Here is a 20916-nt window from a genome sequence, read left to right on the forward strand (position 1 = left end):
GTACCTTTTGTTTACTCAAATCACCTGTAGCTTTTGTTTACTCAAATCACCTGTAGCTTTTGTTTACTCAAATCACCTGTACCTTTTGTTTACTCAAATCACCTGTACCTTTTGTTTACTCAAATCACCTGTAGCTTTTGTTTACTCAAATCACCTGTAGCTTTTGTTTACTCAAATCACCTGTAGCTTTTGTTTACTCAAATCACCTGTAGCTTTTGTTTACTCAAATCACCTGTAGCTTTTGTTTACTCAAATCACCTGTAGCTTTTGTTTACTCAAATCACCTGTAGCTTTTGTTTACTCAAATCACCTGTAGCTTTTGTTTACTCAAATCACCTGTAGCTTTTGCTCAAATCACCTGTAGCTTTTACTCAAATCACCTGTAGCTTTTGCTCAAATCACCTGTAGCTTTTGCTCAAATTACCTGTAGCTTTTGCTCAAATTACCTGTAGCTTTTGCTCAAATCACCTGTAGCTTTTGCTCAAATCACCTGTAGCTTTTGCTCAAATCACCTGTAGCTTTTGCTCAAATCACCTGTAGCTTTTGCTCAAATCACCTGTAGCTTTTGCTCAAATCACCTGTACCTTTTACTCAAATCACCTGTACCTTTTAAATTCAACTGAATACCATAATTTCCATCCACGCACGTCATCAAAATAAAGTAGAAACAGAGAGTCCTATGTAAATCATGCTGTCATACAGTTAAACACCGGCTTACTTAATAAGATGATATAATGTACATGGTAAAAGCAATAGATTACACCAATTAAAATGACAGGCGCCACAGAGCTCGTCAATGCATTTCCTGCTTCTACTCTCTCCAAATATGATTCAGAAATAGTCATTCAAAACCAAAGCAACCTTGAGACAACTCCTTGGGGCGCACGTCTAAATATCACGCCCAAGTGTTGTCAAGGGAATCCCCCCCACGCTTTTGCTCAACAGTCAAGATTTATTGAGCAATGATGTCCCCCGTTTCCCTGAATTCTGATGGGTGATGAATGTGTCAATCGTCTGTTGGGAGGTTGTTAATCTCTATTGGTCTGTTGGTTGGAGACAAAACAGACACTTTTGGGCCTGGGTCATTAGATCTCATTGATTCAAACTTGGGAAGTGATGAATTTGATGCATTCTCATCCCCTAAACTTAGGAGGGAAATGTTTAATAATAACACTGCACTGCTAAATATTCTATCAACACAAGTAAACAAGGTGTTAAGGGTAGAGGGACTTGCTTCTTCTGTATCTCCAGTGGACAATAGAGGAGGTCTTGAGCCTCTGCTTCCAAGAATTCCTCTCGAATGTCTCTGTCAATCTAATAAGAAAGAGGCGGTCCTTATCTACAATAGGATTTAGTCACCCACACAAGCATCATATCAAGTAGATTAGAACGGAACCAATAAGGGGGGAACATACTGTAGGGGGCCTATAGAAATAAGGTGTTCCATTTTTGCATGGCGTGATGCACACACACACACATCCCAATTCATCACTTATGTATACCAAAAAGCCGTTTTAACATATTTCTCCAATAAAAGAGAAATGTGTAAATATCCCATCCACTTTAATTACATTTTTAATCTCTGTGTTTGTATGTAAATGCTCTCGCTCACAAAGGGTCTAGGGTGCGCTTGAGAGATTGGAGGATTGAAATAAGCAATAACCTCCGTGAATCGATTTGTCTGGTGGGGGAGGTTATCTACCGGAGTCTACTTCAACAGATGATTTATTGTTTCCAGAATGAATTTTTCTATTCTTGCCAATAAATGGTGCGGCTCCCCTCCCATCTTAGGTGGTGAGGCTTGATTTATCTTTCAGGCAAAAGCTTGTAGGATTCAGAGCCAGTCGCCTGAGTTAAAGTAAGCCCCAATCCGAGAGCTGCGGGATTGGGCTGTATGTTTTTATAGGGGTCAGGTGGATATTAGCATGTCAGCTTGTTGTGAATAATGATCATTTGGCATGGGAATGCATAAAGTGAGATTTGTATGCCCACGTGCGTCTGTGTTTGAGTGAGTTTCTGTCCTAAAGTGTGTAAATCGAAGTGTGCATGTTTATACATTTCTACTAGAGTGTGTATGTCTCCACACACATACAGGGTACACTGAGTGTACAAACCATTAAGAACATATTCCTAATATTGAGTTTTACCCTCAAAACAGCCTCAATTCATCGGGGCATGGACTCTACAAGGTGTCGAAAGCATTCCACAGGGATGCTGGCCATTGTTGACTCCAATGCTTCCCACAGTTGTGTCAAGTTGGCTGGATGTCCTTTGGGTAGTGGACCATTCTTGATACGCACGAGAAACTGTTGAGCGTGAAAAACCCAGCAGTGTTGCTGTTTTTGACACAAACCGGTGCGCCTGTTACCCTACCTCATTCACTTACATTTCTTGTCTTGCCCGTTCACCCTCTGAATGGCATACATATAAATCCTTCTTTAACCGCTCTCCTCCCCTTCATCTACACTGATTGAAGTGGATTTAACAAGTGACATCAATAAGGGCTCGTATCTTTCACCTGGATTCGCCTGGTCAGTCCATGTCGTGAAAAGAGCAGTGTACATGCTTTCAGTTTCCGCTCCACCATGAAGTGCTTTATTTTTCATTTTTATTTTACCTTTAACTAGGCATGTAAGTTAAGTTAAAAAAAATCTTATTTTCAATGACTTCCTAGGAACAGTGGATTAATGACAGATTATACACCTTGTCAGCTCTGGGATTCGATCTTGCAACCTTCCGGATGCAAGTCCAACGACTAGGCTACCTGCCGCCCCCATCCACTCTATTGACCGTCTCTAGGGACGCTGATCCACTGACCGACGCTAGCCTCTGGAAACAGTCCTGCTGATATCCTTAACCTTCCTCAAGAGCTCCCCACCAGATTGCCATCCCTTGGCCAGATACCTAACGGTACCACTGCTGTGTGGGTAGCTTTAGAAGGAGACGGGAAGATATGAGGAGAAAAAAGAGGGAGAAGAAAAATGCCATTGGCTTGCCTGGATCAGATTTTCAAAGCATCAAGTCCTGTTTGTTTCGCACAAAGAGCGATGACTGCACCCGTGAGGAGTCAGAAGGGGTGCTTAAAAAGCTTATAGCGGCCACATGCACTGCATAGCAACAACAAAAAGATTCTAATCCCAGTCTCCAACACGACCGCTGTTCAGTGGCCTATCACGTCTTGGAAATCTTTGAAGAAATCTGACAGAGGCTCATCTGCACGGCTGAAATGCATACCAAAGCACACGAAAGCACTCTCACACAGGCCTTAAAGCTTCTTTTTTTTGCCGTTTCCATGGTAACCCCTAATGTCCAACTCCAGCTAGTGTGTGCTTCCAGCACTTTCTCTTCTCAACACCACCCAGACCACAACACACTGTATTCCTCCGCTAAAGTCACCCAAAGCCTGGCTTCTAGTGATCTTAAACAGCTAATTACCCACTCCAACAAAGGAAGAAGGAGGGATGAAAGCGCCACACCGACTAACAACCCTCCCTGTCTGCTCAGCTACCGCCGCAGTGTTTCTCAACAAACATTATCTCCGGGACAACCTGCAAACCTCGAGAAACACAAATGAGCAGGTGAGCCGGGACTGTGCATGTAGACATGTATACATCTAGCCCCTCCAAAAGACAAACAAACAAATCTATGTTCGGGAGTGCAACACTCTTGATATAACAAAATGTTGTGTTGAAGGCCGGCCTGAGACAATCAAATATGCCACGTTGACAGATCTTTCCCTATTCACTTCACAATAACAAAAGACAGAGATGGGGCTATAAGGAACCGTCTAATTCAATAGAGAGAGGTCAGCCATCGATATGGCAAGACGAGGGCCCCTTCGACTGCTTCATGCATTGGCATGCTAGAAATCATTGCGGGTCTTAAGGAACTGTCTGGCTGGATTTATGGGTGGGATTAAAAGCTCTGGGTCGGATTGAGCTCTCCTGTCTCCTCCATCCACGTCAATACACCCAAGGTCCCTTGGCTTGGCACTGCGCAACTTTGGTGTGAGGGGAAAGTAATTTACTGAGCGTTAAGGTCTTAATTCGCTGGGATGACACATACCTCTTCCTCTGACATAGGGGAGGACGAGTGTCGGAAATAGAAGGAAGTGGACGCGAAGAGCTCATCTCCAGTGAAATCTTCAGTAAACAAGCAATTCAGTGTTTTTATGAAACTGACATTTTGATATGAACTGCCAAATGTGTCTCTCCTTTGCCTTTTGAGAAATGTTACATCCTGTACTGCATACTTAGCATGGTGTTTACTCACCAGACAATAATAGAATGAGCAGGGGCCTCCAACATCCTGTCACCGAGAGGCAGTGGGTGTGCAGGCTTTTGCTCATCCCCAGCAACAAACCTCTCATTTCCAACTATGGTCTTTAGTCTGAACCTTGATGATCTTCTTATGGCTGGGGGGCAGTATTGAGTAGCTTGGATGAATAAGGTGCCCAGAGTAAACTGCCTGCTCCTCAGTGCCAGTTGAAAACACTCTGAAGTTTCTAAAACTGTTTGAATGATGTCTGTGAGTATAACAGAACTGATATGCCAAGCAAAAACCTGAGAAGAAATCCAACCAGGAACTGGGAAATCTGAGGTTGGTCGATATTCAACTCAGCCCCTCTTGAAGTTACAGTGGGACATTGGTCATCTTGCAATTCCTAAGGCTTCCACTAGATGTCAACCGTCTTTAGAAACTTGTTTGAGGCTTCTACTGTAATGTGGGGGCGAATGAGAGGGGAATGAGTCAGAGGTCTGGCAGCAGTCACGCTCTGGTCATGCGCATTTCACATGAGAGGAATTCTCCGGTTGGAATATTATTGAAGATTTATGTTAGAAACATCCTAAAGATTGAATCCATACATCATTTGACAAGTTTCTACAGTCTGTAACGGAACTTTGACATTTCGTCTGCAACTAGTGAACGCGCTTCGTGAGTTTTGATTTGTTTACCAAACGCGCGAACAAAAGTAGCTATTTGAACCTAAATGATGGACATTATCGAACAAATCAAACATTTATTGTGGACCTGGGATTCCTGGGAGTGCATTCTGATGAAGTTCATCAACGGTAGGTGAATATTTATAATGTTACTGACTTCTGTTGACTCCAACATGGAGGATATATGCATTTGTTCTCTGAGCCCTGTTCTCAGATTATTGCATCGTTTGCTTTTTCGAAATCTGACACAGCGGATGCATTAAGGAGAAGTATATATTTAATTCCATGTATAACACTTGTATTTTCATCACCATTTATGATGAGTATTTCTGTAAATTGATGTGGCTCTATTTATCTCTATTTGTGCTTTTTGTGACTCCTCTCTTTGGCTGGAAAAATGGCTGTGTTTTTCTGTGGCTTGGCTCTGACCTAACAATTGTTTGTGGTGCTTTCGCTGTAAAGCCTATTTGAAATGGACACTGGTGGGATTAACAACAAGATTACCTTTAAAATTGTATAAAATAGGCCTCCCGGGTGGCGCAGTGGTTATTGTATTGCAATACAGCTGTGCCATCAGAGTCCCTGGGTTCGCGCCCAAGCTCTGTCGTAACCGGCCGCGACCGGGAGGTCCGTGGGGCGACGCACAATTGGCCTAGCGTCGTCCGGGTTAGGTCGGTAGGGGTGTCCTTGTCCTCATCGCGTACCAGCGACTCCTGTGGCGGGCCGGGCGCAGTGCGCGCTAACCAAGGTGGCCAGGTACACGGTGTTTCCTCCGACACATGGCTTCCGGGTTGGATGCGCACTGTGTTAAGAAGCAGTGCGGCTTGATTGGGTTGTGTATCGGAGGACGCATGACTTTCAACCTTCGTTTTCTGTTGTTTTGAATTTGGCGCCCTGCACTTTCACTGGCTGTTCGATCCCGTTAACGGGATTTCAGCCCTAAGAAGTTATTTGAATCCGGTATGTTCATGATGGGTTGAAGAAAAAAACGGACAGCCAGATGGAGAGGATTGTAGATCACTGATTAAGAGCCTTTAGACAACGTACAGTTTAATGTATCTCTCCTCTTACTAAATAAAAATATCAAACCTTCGAGAAAAACTGGACCCATACGATGTGGCCAAAGATTTTTAGACAGCATTTCCTTGACAAACTGGCTTTGAGCTGAGGTGAGTGGACAAGGCAGATAGTTTTGTTTGTGTGTGTGTGTGTGTGTGTGTGTGTGTGTGTGTGTGTGTGTGTGTGTGTGTGTGTGTGTGTGTGTGTGTGTGTGTGTGTGTGTCTGTCTGCAAGGAGAGGTGACAGAGTGTCTTTTGAACCAGACCCCATGTGGCGGCAGTGTCCTGTCGAATTTGTCGAGCACAGCTGAGACGTTTGACTCTCTTAACGTTTTCCATTCCAACTGGTCTCCTGAGATAGCAAGAGGGGGAGACTACCTCATCCCCAAAAGCTACTGCAGGGTGTTTGTTTGTCTGTGCCATTGGTCTCAGCGCTAGTTTGGATGTGCATGCAGATCATTGTCAGATGTGCCTACAGTAACTACAGGGTAAGGCAGTGTAATAGCAGTGTAATAGCATTTGCTGCTCGAGTCATAATAATTACTCATTCTTTTTTGGTCCATTTCATCATTTTAAATGATATCTGTCAGGGTAATTGAACAGAGCTAACACTGCTATGGTAACACCTCTCAGGCAACACACACAACAGAGCAGATTGGATTCTGGAGCACCTGCTGTAGAATCAGCCCCCCCCCCCCCCCCAATCCTAAACTTTACCAACAGTGGGGGAAAATGCCAAAATGACCCAAGATCAGCGTCTAGAGGCAACTTCACCCTACACCCTGTCTTGAAGAGCGGGGCTGACAGTCGTACTGTCAGAGTGCTGCAGAGCATCTGCCCCACACTGAACTCTGGCGCAATGCAGTGTGGACCACAAGCAGGGGTGTTCGGCAAGATTGGATGCCTTTGCGGCATCTAAGCCAAAACAGATTGGAGTAGCAGTGGTGCCAGTGTGAACTGCTGGGCGTGTGGATGAGCCAAGCAGTGCTCACTTCGGGTTCAATCTCTGTAGAACCACCAGTTACCATCAATGCTAATAGGGCCCATGCTGCCAAAAGGAAAGGCCTTGATTAATGAATAGTAATTGAAACAGCCAATATCATATTTGTATCTATGGACGCCACCACAGAAACAGACTAGAATGTTATTTGTTATAATATCATGGCAGTTGTCAAGAAATCTGTTGACTCCTGTAGAGCAGCCCCATAGACCCTGCACAATAAGAATAAAGTGAACCTTAAAAAAAAAGGCCATTTTGTATTAACAAAAATAACTAATATATGCCATTTAGTAAGATAGCACATAGAAGACCCAATATCAAATGGGTAACTGTTTTTATCAAAACACCAAAAAACAGGCAATACAACAGCCATTGCCGCCAATGGAGGTGTGCACGCAAAACTGCTACATGATGTCACCGAGGCTCCTTCGCATTCTGTTTAACATTCTGGCCTCGTAACTAATCAAAACCCAGCAGATGTTGTCCCTGCTGACAGTGAGGTAAACAACAATATTAGGAAACTGTGGACAGCGTCAATTCCGCCGACTTCCCAAGGTGACACAGCCGAAAATCTGATTGAGTGGCGACAGCATCTCCGGGGAAAATAAAAAGGATGTCGGGAGCACCGGCAGGTCACACAACCACCTCTTTCTTTCCATCCTTCCTCACAATAACTCTTTCCCTTTCTTTTGTTCTTCATAGAACGTTTCTCTTCAGCCTTCTCTCTCTCCTCTCTTTCCCCCCTCTATATGTCACTTACCCTCGTTCTTTCCCACTCCATAATCTCTCTCTCTCTTTACCCTCCTCCTTTCAGCTGGTCGCTATTTCAACGGTAAAAGGCAGTGTCCAAACAATACACAACTGTGAGACAAATTCGTTTTTTGTTTTTTTTACCATTCCGAGAGGCACAGAGGCAAGCAACAAACATATCCCCAATAAGGCTCTCATTTCTCATTGGCCAGTGTCTGCTGCGGGGGCCATTGACAGAATTAAGGCTCATGAATAACAATGTGGCACTGTGGACCGAGAGCTACTGAGAGCTTCCCCACTGTGTCATATTGACATGCTCCCAGTCAGAAAATAACCTGGTATAATTAGCTTTCACAAGCAGGTATGGCAGCATGAGAGGCCGCTCTCCAGGCCAATATAAACCTTGAGGGAACATTGCATTGAATTTGTTCTCAGATGAGGAAAGGATAATGAGGAAAAGCAGCTATTGGCAAGAAGTAAGCTTTTTTTTGAATAACACATAGGTCGGTATTGCAAAATGAATAACAGTGACACGAAATCATGTTTGCATTGACTCCGTGACTTAACGTAATCCGTATCTTAGCTTTTTGCGAATAACATTCGGCTCCTTCTGTACAGGTGAACCTATTGCAAAACATGCAGATATTTTGAAGTGACATCATCCAAGTATCCATGATGCATTCATTATATCATGGACTGGAAGTGAAATGGTCAAAGATATGCATTTTTTCATTTAGGAAATCAGTCTTTACCATAAATGCAGATGTGGCGTGGAGTGTGCTACGGCGTCATCATAATTATCCAAATAAGCTGATGGGTGGGGACACATGAAAGGTAAACGTCACATCCACGTAGCCACACACACACACACACACACAAGGTTTCTTGTGGCTAGGTCACCATTTTAATGCAATTTAAATGTAAAGACAGTTCTCAAAAGCTCCCAGGACTTCAGTCATACATGATACTTGACTGTAGTATGCCTTCACTAAGTATATATTTTAGGGTTGTGGGGTACAAACTGATAGAATATTCAACGCCATGTCTGACCTCGGATCAAAGTGAATTGCGCAGTATCCGGTATGAAACATTGTTTTAGGGGGATTGTTTCATAAATGTTCCAGATGAAAAATGGATAGTTGACACCTCATGCAGCCCCTTTTCCTATAATTTCATATTATTCATATTAATCCCATAGATTGTGAAGTGGAGACCCGTGGGAAGTCTAATTGCGACCATCGGCACAGAAGTTGTGGCAGCATCCAAAACAACAGAAGCGTCACCCCATGTTATAATAGTCAAACACATTTGAATGTAGACATCCTAAAAAAGACTTGAATAAAGACACAAAGTCCAGAGACTGTAACAACCATCAGAAGGCCCCTATACAAACGTATTTGGAAAGTGTTGGGGGAATGCCCTGCTGTTGAAACCTGAGACAATTATGAACGAACGACCGGATGGATGCTGCCAAAAAGATGGACACAGTAGGTGGGGTGACTCGGGATGAGCGAGGGAAGCCTGGTAGAAACAGGTCTCCACAGGGGGATGCTGCGCTCCTGAGAGAGGAAAACGTGGGAGAGAAGGGGCGTCTCGCTCCCTCGCCTCGACTGTGGAAGCAGGTGGCACCGCCGGCGCCAACTCTTTTTCTGCCCCAGAGTGCTGCACCCATAGAAGTTGTCCCGTGGCCACCCATTCATGTCCAGCTTAGGCCCACTGAGGGAGGAGCAAGTGTGTGCGTGTGTGTATGTGTGTGCGTGTGTGTATGCGTATGTGTGTGTGTGTGTGTGTGTGGTTGTGTGTGTGTGTTTGTGACAGAGGGAGAGACAGAGAAAATGAAAGGGAGCAAAAGAGAGAGACTAAGAGAGAAATATATATGCATAATATGGAGTAAGAGAGTACATTGGAAACTGGGAGAAGGACAAAGTCTCCCATAACGTCGGAGTTGAGTGCCCAAAAAGCTCATCACTAAGCTAAGGACCGTGGGACTAAACACCTCCCTCTGCAACTGGATCCTGGATTTCCTGAAGGACTGCCCCCAGATGGTAAGGGTAGGCAACAACACATCTCCCACGCTGATCCTCAACACAGGGGCCCCTCAGGGGTGCATGCTTAGTCCCCTCCTGTACTCCCTGTTCACTCATGACTGCACGGCCAGGAACGACTCCAACACCATCATTAAGTTTGCTGATGACAACGGTTGTCATCGGTGTCAGAGGAAGGGCCAAAAATGTTAAAGACTCCAGCCACCCAAGTCATAGACTGTTCTCTCTGCTACCGCATGGCAAGCGGTACCGGAGCACCAAGTCTAGGTCCAAAAGGCTCCTTAACAGTTTCTATCCCCAAGCCATAAGACTGCTGAACAATAAATCAAATGTCTATCCAAACAACTTGCATTGACCCCCCCCCCCTTTTTTTTTTTTTACACTGCTGCTACTTGCTGTTTATTATCTATGCATAGCCAAGTTACCCCGACCTACATGTACATATTACCTCAACTAACCTGTACCCCACATATACCCACTGTATATAGCCTCGTTGTTGTTATTTTATTGTCTTACTTTTTTTACTTTAGTTTATTTAGTAACTCTTATTTTCTTAAAACTGTATTGTTGGTTAAGGGCTTGTAAGTAAGCATTTCACGGGAAGGTTTACACCTGTTGTATTCGGCGCATGTGATAAATACATTTGATTTGAGCTCCGACTGGATGCCGTCCCAGACAAACAGCTTGAGTCACCGTTTGACTGAGGACCAGGGCACCTCGTTTGGGCTCGGCTCTACAAGATGAGCCCACACTCTCTCCCCATCGTCTGAGTCCACAGTGCCGCCTGGCCAATCCAGCTGACACATTTAAACACACATACAGCACTCCGACAAATGCAGTAAATCCACAGCTGTAAAAACACTGGGAGAAAACCAGAGAGAGCGTCATCGACTCGACAACTAGTGGGGCTGGCAGTGGCACAACGGAGCTAAATCAGACTCAAATCCCGACAAACAAACTCCAAGATGAGCCCCTGTTCTCATGAATGATTCAATTTCACTGCATCACTTGGACTAGCAGTGAGAGAACGGGGTAAATTAGATAAATAATCATAAACCAAGCTAATGACTTCCTAGACTCCCAGATGAAAATAATGTATCTTGTTTATTTGGAGCTAATGGACACTCCAGAAACGTGACACTAGGGCGATGTCATTATTTTCTTTCCCAGACGACGGCAGTGTTATTTTCAGGACTAAAGTACACAGAAGTATGGCTAAGTGTGCTCCGTTACCGTCGAGGTCATTCCCAAGGAAATGAAGGAGCTCGGCCCTCTGACCTCCCTCCCCCAAGTCTACCTAGTTCTCTATTGATGATGTATTAGGAGTGGAACAATATGGTACAAACAAGGAGAGGCTTTCATTACCAAGCTAATTTAGGCTGGTGTAAATCACCTGGGTTGTGGTGAAATGAAACATGGAGCCTGGGCTGACACGTGGAGCCTGATTCATAGGGGCACGGACATTCAGGTGAATTGTACCATTCTACCATTCGCACATCAATTTAAATTAAATAGCCCTTAGCGCAAGTGATTGGTGCAGGAATTTATATCAGGGGAAAGTTCTTTCGAGGGGCAGGGTGCACGGAAGGGAGTAGAAGATTCCTAGGAGGACTGGTAATGATGTAGACATGAGACATAAATCAGAAAAGCATGAAGATGTTTCATCTTCGAGGCGAGGATGGCTCAACGCAAAGTTACCCAAAGGTTAACCGAAGTCGGCCGCCTACTCCTACATAAGACGACACAATCGAGAAATTGCCACCTTAGACGCTTTCACTTTGAGTCGGCTTACTGGAGGAAGCGCTGAGCTATAGTAGACATCAAATGGGTGTCTACTCCAAGCTGCCAATTAAAAGAGGAACGGAGGACGAGGGAGGACAGAGGGATTTCTAAGGAGGAAAACATCAGCTGGGAACGAGGTCGGTGTGCTTCAAGTGTTCCGTTTAACCAACTGCCCCTGTCAGAACCCTTTTTTTTACTGTTCTGATGTATCCAAACTAAACCCACTCCCACAGCTAACAAATTCACTGAGACCTCCTCCTCCCGACCATTTACTTTCATTACGACACATGTTTAACCAGTGACCGCACCGCGCGAGGCTATTCCTCTGGCATTGTATCACATTAGGCCCGAGATATGTCAGGGTTTCCTGAGGAGAACAGTTCAAAGTTGAAAAGTCACATGTCAAATTCACACACTTTTTTTACTTCTTCAACTTGTGGGGGGGCATAAGGAAACCCAAAGGGATTCTCAAACCGCCCGGCTACTGGATTCATTCCTTCTTCTTTTTCGTCCTCTATACCTTGAGAGTTATCAATCCGCTCCCCATGGGGAAACCTCCCAAAAACATTTTCCACTGCCAGTTTAGGCATTTTTTTATTAATCACTGTTGAGTCTGGTCTAAGATCCAGGCTTGCCCGTTGGCTGGAAGGTTAGACTGTCAGGCTAAATTTACTATATCTAATTGGCCAAATGGAAATACAGCAGGTTCTAATCAAGCCGGGTGGAGAGAAAGGAGGCAGGCAGGGCTGAACAACTATATCAGGTGACATAAAAAAAGGGGGGGGATTGTACTTTTTTTTCTGTGAAAAGCACAGTATGGAATAGAGGGTTAGATGAATGAGGAAGGCAAACATGAACAGATTGGAATTGGGTTCATATTCCTAAAGTAATCATCAGACTGGATTGAATTTTATTGCTTGCATGTTCTGTGTATTCCATGGGGGGGACATTACTTTTTCTGTCAGAGCTCTCTTCTCTATTACCCTTTCTACATATTTCTGTTTGTATTGTCGGCAAACCTCCCTCGGCTTTATTTAATTGTGGCACATTTTGTTTCGGTATTCACAACACACCATTGTCTCATGCTGTGGTTGACGGATTCTATTACTGGCAGGTGCTCAACGCGACCATAGTTTGAGGGAAATAGCTTGATTCATAGTTAGTCGGCACTGCACCCCTTGCACCTCATGTATAAGTTAGGACAGATGGGTCAGAAAATTGCAGAAGCAAACTGCTCTGCCTTATAAACAATAGTGCTGGTCTCATTCAGACCTCATACAGCACACAATGTTATCAATGGAAAGTAGATAGACTAAACACAGACTCAGCATATTGGAGGCTGGAGATTCATTTCTAAAAAAATAAACCCGCATCCAATAACTTGGGTGTGTGCGAGAAGCACGCGTATGATAGTTGTGATTCAGAGATGAGATTCATGCTTAAATTCATATGACATCGCTTTGTTTGACGAGTTAAAATGCTAATGCGGGCCTTGACTTTAAACAACGGGGGGGCGACACCCGAGGGAGGGCTTTGCAGGTCACGCATGGCCAATGATCGCACTACTTGCTCATCCGCTTGGCATGGTAAGCTCCCTTTTCATTTCGGAGGTGGGTAGTTCTCCTTCTCATCAGTCTTCATAATCTCTATCCTACCTCATGCTCAGCCAAGGAATTTACTCTCAAATTTTGATTTATATGGGAAGTTCAACACCAAGCCAGAATACATATCTTATAATAACCCCCCCCCCCACACACACACACACACAATGAGCATATATCTGTAATAATTATAAACACTAAATGAAGTTATTTATTGCCTGACTGAGTATTCAACCAACATTACATATGGTTGTTGCATCTATGGGTCAAATATTTAAGATGCAAACATGTCATTTATGTACTATAAACCAAACAGTGCATTGTCATGCATGAACTGGGATACCCCCCCCCCCCCTTTAAAAAACATACAGTGCTTTCAGAAAGTATTCACACCCCTTGACTTTTTCCACATTGTTGTGTTACAGCCTGAATTTAAAATGAATTAAATTGAGATGTGTTACTGGCCTACACACAATATCATATAATGTCAAAGTGTTTTTATACATTTTTACAAGTTCATTAAAAATGTAAAGCTGAAATGTCTTGAGTTAATAAGTATTCAACCCCTTTGTCATGGCAAGCCTAAATAAGTTCAGGAGTAAGAACTTGCTTAATAATTAATAAGTCTTGCTTAATAATAACTTGCTTAACTCACTGTGTGCTATAGTGTATAACATTATTTTTTTTAAATTACTACCTAATCTCAGTAGCCGACTCATGCAATTATTTGTAAGGTCCCATAATCGAGCGTTGAATTTTAAACACACAACCACAAAGACCAGGGAGGTTTTCCAATGCCTCGCTAAAAAGGGCTCCTATTTGTAGATTGGTAAAAAAATAAATACATTTAAAAAAAGACCTTGAATATCCCTTTGAGCACGGTGAAGTTGTAAATGACACTTTGGAAGTTGTATTAATTCATCCAGTCACTACAAAGACACAGGCCTCCTACTTCAGTTTCCAGAGGAGGAGGAACCCGCTCAGGGATTTAACCATGAGGCCAATGGTGATTTTAAAACAGTTGCAGAGTTTAATGGCTGTGATCGTAGATAACTGAGGATGGATCAACAACATTGTAGTTACTTCCGCAATACTAACATTAAGTGACAAATACAAATATACCACAATATGAATCGTGTTTGCAATAATGCAAAAAAGTAATACAGAAAAAAAAATACAAAGTTATGTTTGGGGCAAATCCAACACAACCCATCACTGAGTACAAGTGTTGATATTGTCAAGCATGGTGTCCGTCGTCGTGGTATGCCGTCGTCGTGGTATGCCGTCGTCGTGGTATGCCGTCATCATGGTATGCCGTCGTCGGCAAAGACTAGGAAAATGCATGTTCCAGCAGGACAAAATGAGATATTTCTGTATTTCATTTTCAGTGAATTTGCCAAAATTCCTAAAAACATGTTTTCACTTTGTCATTATTGGGTATTGTGGGTAGATGGATGAAATAAAAAATGGATTTAATAAATTCAGGCTGTAACACAACAAAACGTGTAAGTCACGAGGTACGAATACTTTCTGAAGGCACTAAAGGCTGGCAAAACGCCCAAAGCCTTTTTTTACGGAGGTGACTTTTTGTCAGAGACAGCCAATTGATCTTCGATGAGACATTATCCCGCTTCAGCTCGGCGAACTCCTGTTACACCATGCTCGCTCGTCTACTCCATATCGCCAAGTCATCAAATGGCCAAACTTGAATTGGCATTAAAAAAAAAAATGTGGAGAAGAGCAAAAATAAATGTTCGGCAAACTTCTATGATTTAAAGGGTTGAGAGAGAAAAGGGCAAGCTACAGAATATGTGGCTGGATTAATACGCAATGGGGTATAAAGTAGAGAGAGGACTGCAGAGTCATTTGTCGGGGCCATCTAAGGCTGATCGACCCCTCTGTGTAAGGACATTCCATTTGGTTTGTGCTTCAGTGCTGTGAACATTCTCTCAAAATATTACTAGCATTTCACCAGTGATTGTAAATAAATAAAGACTCTGAATACCCCTATAGCTTGTACTAATAGTCAATTGTATACAGTCACATGCCATGTGCTCCATAAGCATTTGCTGAAACAATGAAAAATGCATAGATCAAGGAACAAATGCACAAGAATGTGCATCAACAAATTTGACTTGAGAAACAGAATTGCCAAAACGAATGATGATAATGATGAAAACAACAGAATATCCACTTGGTTGGATATTTGGCAGTGTTGAAAGAGAGTCTGCCTATCCCGCCAGTGAAATGTTCGCTTACGACATCCCAACAGTTAAGTCTGAGGATTTGAAAGAGGAATGGCATAGGAACGGAAGGGAATCTTAAAATAATCGTTTCTTTCTAATATAAATATCTCAACAAATCCTTAAACCCTGAAGTAGGTCTAATGCCAAGAATGACGGAAACTTGACCGGATTGCAAGCTCAATGGTGAGGGAGTAAGATTCTTCCCTATGCTTGCTTTCTCTCCCCCACTTCTCTGTCTTTGATGAGGAATTTTTACTTTTAATTATGTTTTGCTTGTTTCATACATTCTAGCCTGCATTTGACAAAGTGAATAAAGCCCCCAAAAACTACGATATTATACTTGTAAAAAAAGTTACCTATTGACCTGCTGTTGCTTCAAATCCCCAGTGGTATATAATGCAATACTCAACACTCAACCTGATGGTAAATATCCATCTGAATTACTGGGAACTAGTGTAAAATCAAAACACACGAGTCAATTTAGTTAAAAGAAAAAAAAAGCAGCTAGCACAAAAGCACATTTTCCTTATTACAACACGGTACTTCTTTCACATTTTCAGAGTGTTTGTCTCAACGAGGGGGGGGGGGGGGGGGGGGGTCAAACACGAAACAGCACTTGGCTGATGAGAGGCGAGACCCTTTCCTGTGTAGAGACAGAATCGGCAGAAGATAACCAATCAAGGCCCAAAAGCGATGGTGGAGATGAAAATTTCAGAGAAAAAGGGATAGAAATGAGGCGGGGAAGAGGGGAGTGGAGGAGTCTCCTTTATGACCCTCTTCTCCTACAAGGGGGATCATACACAGGCGTGACACAATGCTATCAGCCTATCAGGCGTTCCCTTAAGGTCTGCAGAGATGCCGGGTGATATATGACTTTGATATCGCCGGTAATTACTGGCCGTGAAGGCCACAACGCCTCAGGGGAAAGAAAGGGAGAACACAAAAGAGGAAAGGCGCTGGGTCGCTGATGAGAAAACGGCAGAGGCTGTTGTTGTTCGATATCGTCGCCGTTTGTTTTTGAAGTACTGCGGGTCGCCTGCACGTTGTCGAGATAGAGCCTGATTGATATGAGAGCACCCTGCTGCAGGCGGAAGCACTTCTGATGAATAATCTAGCCTCACTGCAGAGTTTATTGAGGAGAGATTTCCAAAGGCCCCCAAAAAATAAACCCTGTGTAGATTTTTTTTTTTTTAAATAATAATTTTAAAAAACTCGATATACTGGTCTAGTTGACAGCGTACTTTCATTGGGAAGGGTAGGGGGACTAAAATGTGGTAATTGGCACCAATTACATCAAATTAGTCCCGGTTGCATTGGTTGAATTACAATATCATTAGCCACCTTCCAGTCGCAACCCGGCCCCACACACAGGTGACACGTCTTTGAGTGGCTGTGATTTTCCAGACACGTAATGGCCACCGCATGCGGGAGCATCAGTAATGACTCAGAGCCATTCATCCTGTCGGGGGCATGGTGGGGAGACAGCTTTCATTTTGAGATGCATTACAGCACTCACTGGCGCGGCGGCATGCTATCACTCAGGCATAAGCTATTAGACCTCGCTTAAAAGACTGTAATGGAACCAAACACCTTGCTAGAAGAGACTCTGTACGCTGGTGGGATTTTTAGTAAGCAACCCGTCTTTCCATGGGGGGAGGGGGGTTCATTCCATTCTTCCGAAGGGAGGAAAAGTACGTTGAGCTAGCTAAATGTGTATTGACGGATAGCGGGCTTGGTGACATGGATGGGTATTTTTCTGATGATGGATGCTAGCCTGTGGCTTAGAGTTTGAGCTTGCAGCCTGGTTCGTTCTATTAACTGGCTGTGAATGATACCCAGACCATGCCCGTCAAAATGACTTAGCCAGTGCCAGCATGGAAGACAGGTGGCTCATGGGCTGGAAAAAAAAGAGAAAGAAATCCCAAAGGAGGAACATTCCATTAAGTGGGAGGCGGGAGAGGGAGGCACAGGCAAAACAGGGTAGGATATCAAATACCAGGGAAGTGTGCCTCAGTCGCTGGTCTGTATGCCAGTGCGAAATGCCCATTTAGTTTGGAGGACATTGTGTACGGAAGCCAGCAGCTAACAACGTGAAGGAAACCAATATCCTTTTCATGGATAGACCTAAAGAAATATATGAAAACAATCACTGGGGGAAAAAAATATTAGTGAGAGTTTGCCTGCTATTTTCTATTTGTTGTAGCATATATACCTAGTCTGAACACTATGCTAATGCATTTTGTTATGTGATAATCTGATCAAAGCCAGTCAATTGTAATCAGGAAAAAAGCGCAGCAAAGAATAATTACTGTGATTTGCTTTGAAGTATGTAAAAGTCTGCAACGGTGTGATGAGCGGTCCATTCTTCTTCTGCATGTATTTCACCCCACATTATCCATTCAGGGAAATCAGAGGAATCCAACAAACAAATGCAGAGCGAGCAATTTTCGGGCCTGCTTTTCATCTTGTGCCAGCTTCTGCATTATCCCTCACCTTTGAATGTACTTTTTTCAGAGTTTTTGTTTCTGTTTAGTTTCTGTTTGTTTTGTTTTATTATGAGCTTAGCTACCGGTTTCCTAGCAACAGCTATGGGAGCTTGGTTGCACCCGGGAGTGCCGCCCGTCCATTGCGCTTTCCTGCACGCTAACCCCTCGCACAGGCCTCTTCACATGCTAATGTGTTAGCCATGTTGCTAGTATTACAAATATCTCAGGACTCTACTCTCCCCGAGCCCCCCTCACCACCCACAACCTTTATCCACTTGCCAAATTTGCCTCAAATACAATAAGCGCTCGCTCTGAATCAGGTTTCACTTGTCGTTTAGCTTTTGTGAGTTGCTCTCCGCCAGCTCTGTGATGGTAAAGAGAGGTGCACTTCCCTGCTGCCGTCCATTTTTTTTCTGGTTGTCTTTTTTGTTGTTCTGTTTCTTCCTCATCTCCAGTTCGATTCATTCCGCCAGGGATTACTGTTCTGAGTGGGCGGTGCAGGAGGGATGACAAGGGAGATGCTATGGGGCGGATCAATTATCTGACAGTGGTGTTTGGACCTACCTTTTTATCCCTACTTCTCAACACCAGAGAGTATCTCATCTTTGTCGTGCATTACACTCAAAGTGGAGGGAAAGGCAGTTAGGTAATGTGCAGAACTCCATTAGAATTCTCAAAGCAGCACATGGAACGCTGGGTCTGGAAAACGAGGACGTGTCAACACTGAATAGCAATTTAGATAAACCTTATCTCGGTGGAGTGCTCGTAACCTACAGTATTCATGAGGACGTGATCATGACAAGCGCTACAAATCCTGGTACACGTCTGCAGCTTTTAAAGGGGGCTTGAAGCAAATCATGCGGTGTATCTATGGAAAATGGTTTGACAGACAACCTCGGTCGACCATCTCTCCTTACTAGTACTGAGTTACTCAACACAGGGCTATAAGAACTGTGCATAAGGATCATCATACCACAGCCAAGAAAACAACGATGAATGTGCTTACTTTCCTTAAATCGAACACATTGGCTGCATGTACAGTATGCTCAAAGCCTGTGTGGTCTGTGTACATTTGCTTAATGTAGATCCTCAAATTATGTTTACAATCTCTTTAAATCACTGTTAAAGTGCTGTATACTCTTTGTCTGCACTGACAAATCGGCCTCCATTTCCTGGTATCCCCACAATGTAGCCGTAACTTTGAACAAAGCGCTTAGGCCTGGCAGGGGAGCTCACCAAGAAAATATTTATGTCGAAAAATAAGAGATAATATATTCAAATCAACAATCATTTCTATCACAGGTCAAATGTATTTGTGGTATGAATTTACAGCCAAGACAGGGATTTATAGTGTTCAATCGGAGAATATTACAGAATTCTTGACCGCTTCCACTCCAAACATTGGATTTCTTCAAAAATTTGGATCCATATTCAGATTTGAAAAATACTCCAACAGGCTCTGGATTCAGAGTAGCAAGTACTCCTGCTGCACTGTTCAATTATTTAGCCATTTAAACATGTATTTTTTGAAGAAAACATTCCGTTTTTGCCATAGCGCTTACTGGCTTTCATGCAATTTAAACGTGAGCTTGTCTGAGGTGTTGGACTTGACAGCAGTTGCTATCCATTGGAGCGCTGCAATTGGTTGCCCAACATTCTGGGGCGGGGCTTAGCGAAGGGTCAATTTAATCTCCAATTAAACTCAATTCAGAAATGTAAATGGAACACAAATTATCAACATTGGAGAACTGTGTATTATTTTCAATGAGTACGTGTTCCCCTGAATGGACAAAGTTAGTTCATGATATCCCCCCCACTCTGCCCTGCAAACCCCAGACTAAAGGCTCAATAAAAGGTAACCAAAATTGCAACGGCAGCACTTGGGGCTCCCCTGTTAATCTCCCCTGTTATTGTAATGGTGAGAGGTTAGCATGTTTTTGGGGTTTGATGTGTGTCTAACTTTCTCAATCATCATAATTCACAATTAATTCAGGATTATCCGTAGTCATGATAGCATCCACATTAATGTAGAAGCGTTTAGAAACATATTCTATTCTTATTTACAATAAAAGTGACTCCAAAATGACGATACATTATTTACCATTCTATAGTAATAATAATCTGAAACACAACCGTAACAAACAGCAAATTAGTCCAACAAATGTTTGGAGTCACAAGCTTGGATGTAGTCATTGCGTGCTATGAATATGGGACTACATGTTTTACTTTTTACTACTTTAATGCATAAGTGAATTTGTCCCAAAACTTTTGGTCCCCTAAAATGCGGGGACTACGTACAAAAAGACCTGCAATTTCTAAACTGTTCACCCGATATGGATGAAAATACCCTCAAATTAAAGCTGCAATTTAACCTCGGTCATAGTATCATTTAAAAAATTCAATGTGCTGGAGTACATAGCCAACAACAAATGGGTCACTGTCCCAATATTTTTGGAGCTCATTGTATATAGAGGTCTGGATTCTTACCTCTGGGACATGATCTTGTAGGCATCGGGAAGGTAGCAGCGTGTATTCTCCATCTGCGCTGGGTCGGCGTCACAGATCTTGTCGTCGGTGCGGCCATAGTTGGCACTCTCAATCATGATGACGTCGGTGCCCGGGCAGCGCAGCTCGATGGGGTAGCTCTCACACGACAGCTCCCTCCTCACCACCGCCATGGGGATGGGAGCTCGACTGAAGGCTGTGGGTACATAGAGAGAAAATAACCTCAGCAAAACCTGCGTAACACTGGGGATATTTTCCATGCGGGAATTGAACCTGTGTCTCCCACTTGCCAACCTAATATCTTAACCAATAGAGCAAGATAAACAGAGCAAAAGATGAAGAGAGGGTGAGGATAGAGCAAAGGTCCAAGATCAGACATTGGGACGGAGGGAGTGGGGCTGACAGGGCCTTTGTTGGGCATGGGAGGAAAAATAACATGGCTGTAGGTTGTGTGGAAGAGAGATATGGTGAAAGGTCAATAGTTCAAAACAAAGGAGTAT

General features: G+C 43.4%; 1 protein-coding gene across 8 annotated transcripts in view; it reads right to left on the reverse strand.

Annotated features, from left to right (window-relative positions):
- LOC110531730 (adhesion G protein-coupled receptor L3) overlaps window positions 1–20916 on the reverse strand; it is a 336356-nt gene that overhangs the window by 185636 nt on the left and 129804 nt on the right. For all 8 annotated transcript variants that reach the window (XM_021615086.3, XM_090183775.1, XM_021615085.3 and 5 more), the window contains exon 4: window positions 20399–20612. In XM_021615086.3, the coding sequence (XP_021470761.3) occupies window positions 20399–20612 (214 nt within the window). The remainder of the gene's footprint in view (window positions 1–20398; window positions 20613–20916) is intronic.

This window comes from Oncorhynchus mykiss, chromosome 9 (assembly GCF_057628025.1).
Source record: "Oncorhynchus mykiss isolate SJ-2025 chromosome 9, ASM5762802v1, whole genome shotgun sequence".
NCBI classification, from domain to species: domain Eukaryota; kingdom Metazoa; phylum Chordata; class Actinopteri; order Salmoniformes; family Salmonidae; genus Oncorhynchus; species Oncorhynchus mykiss.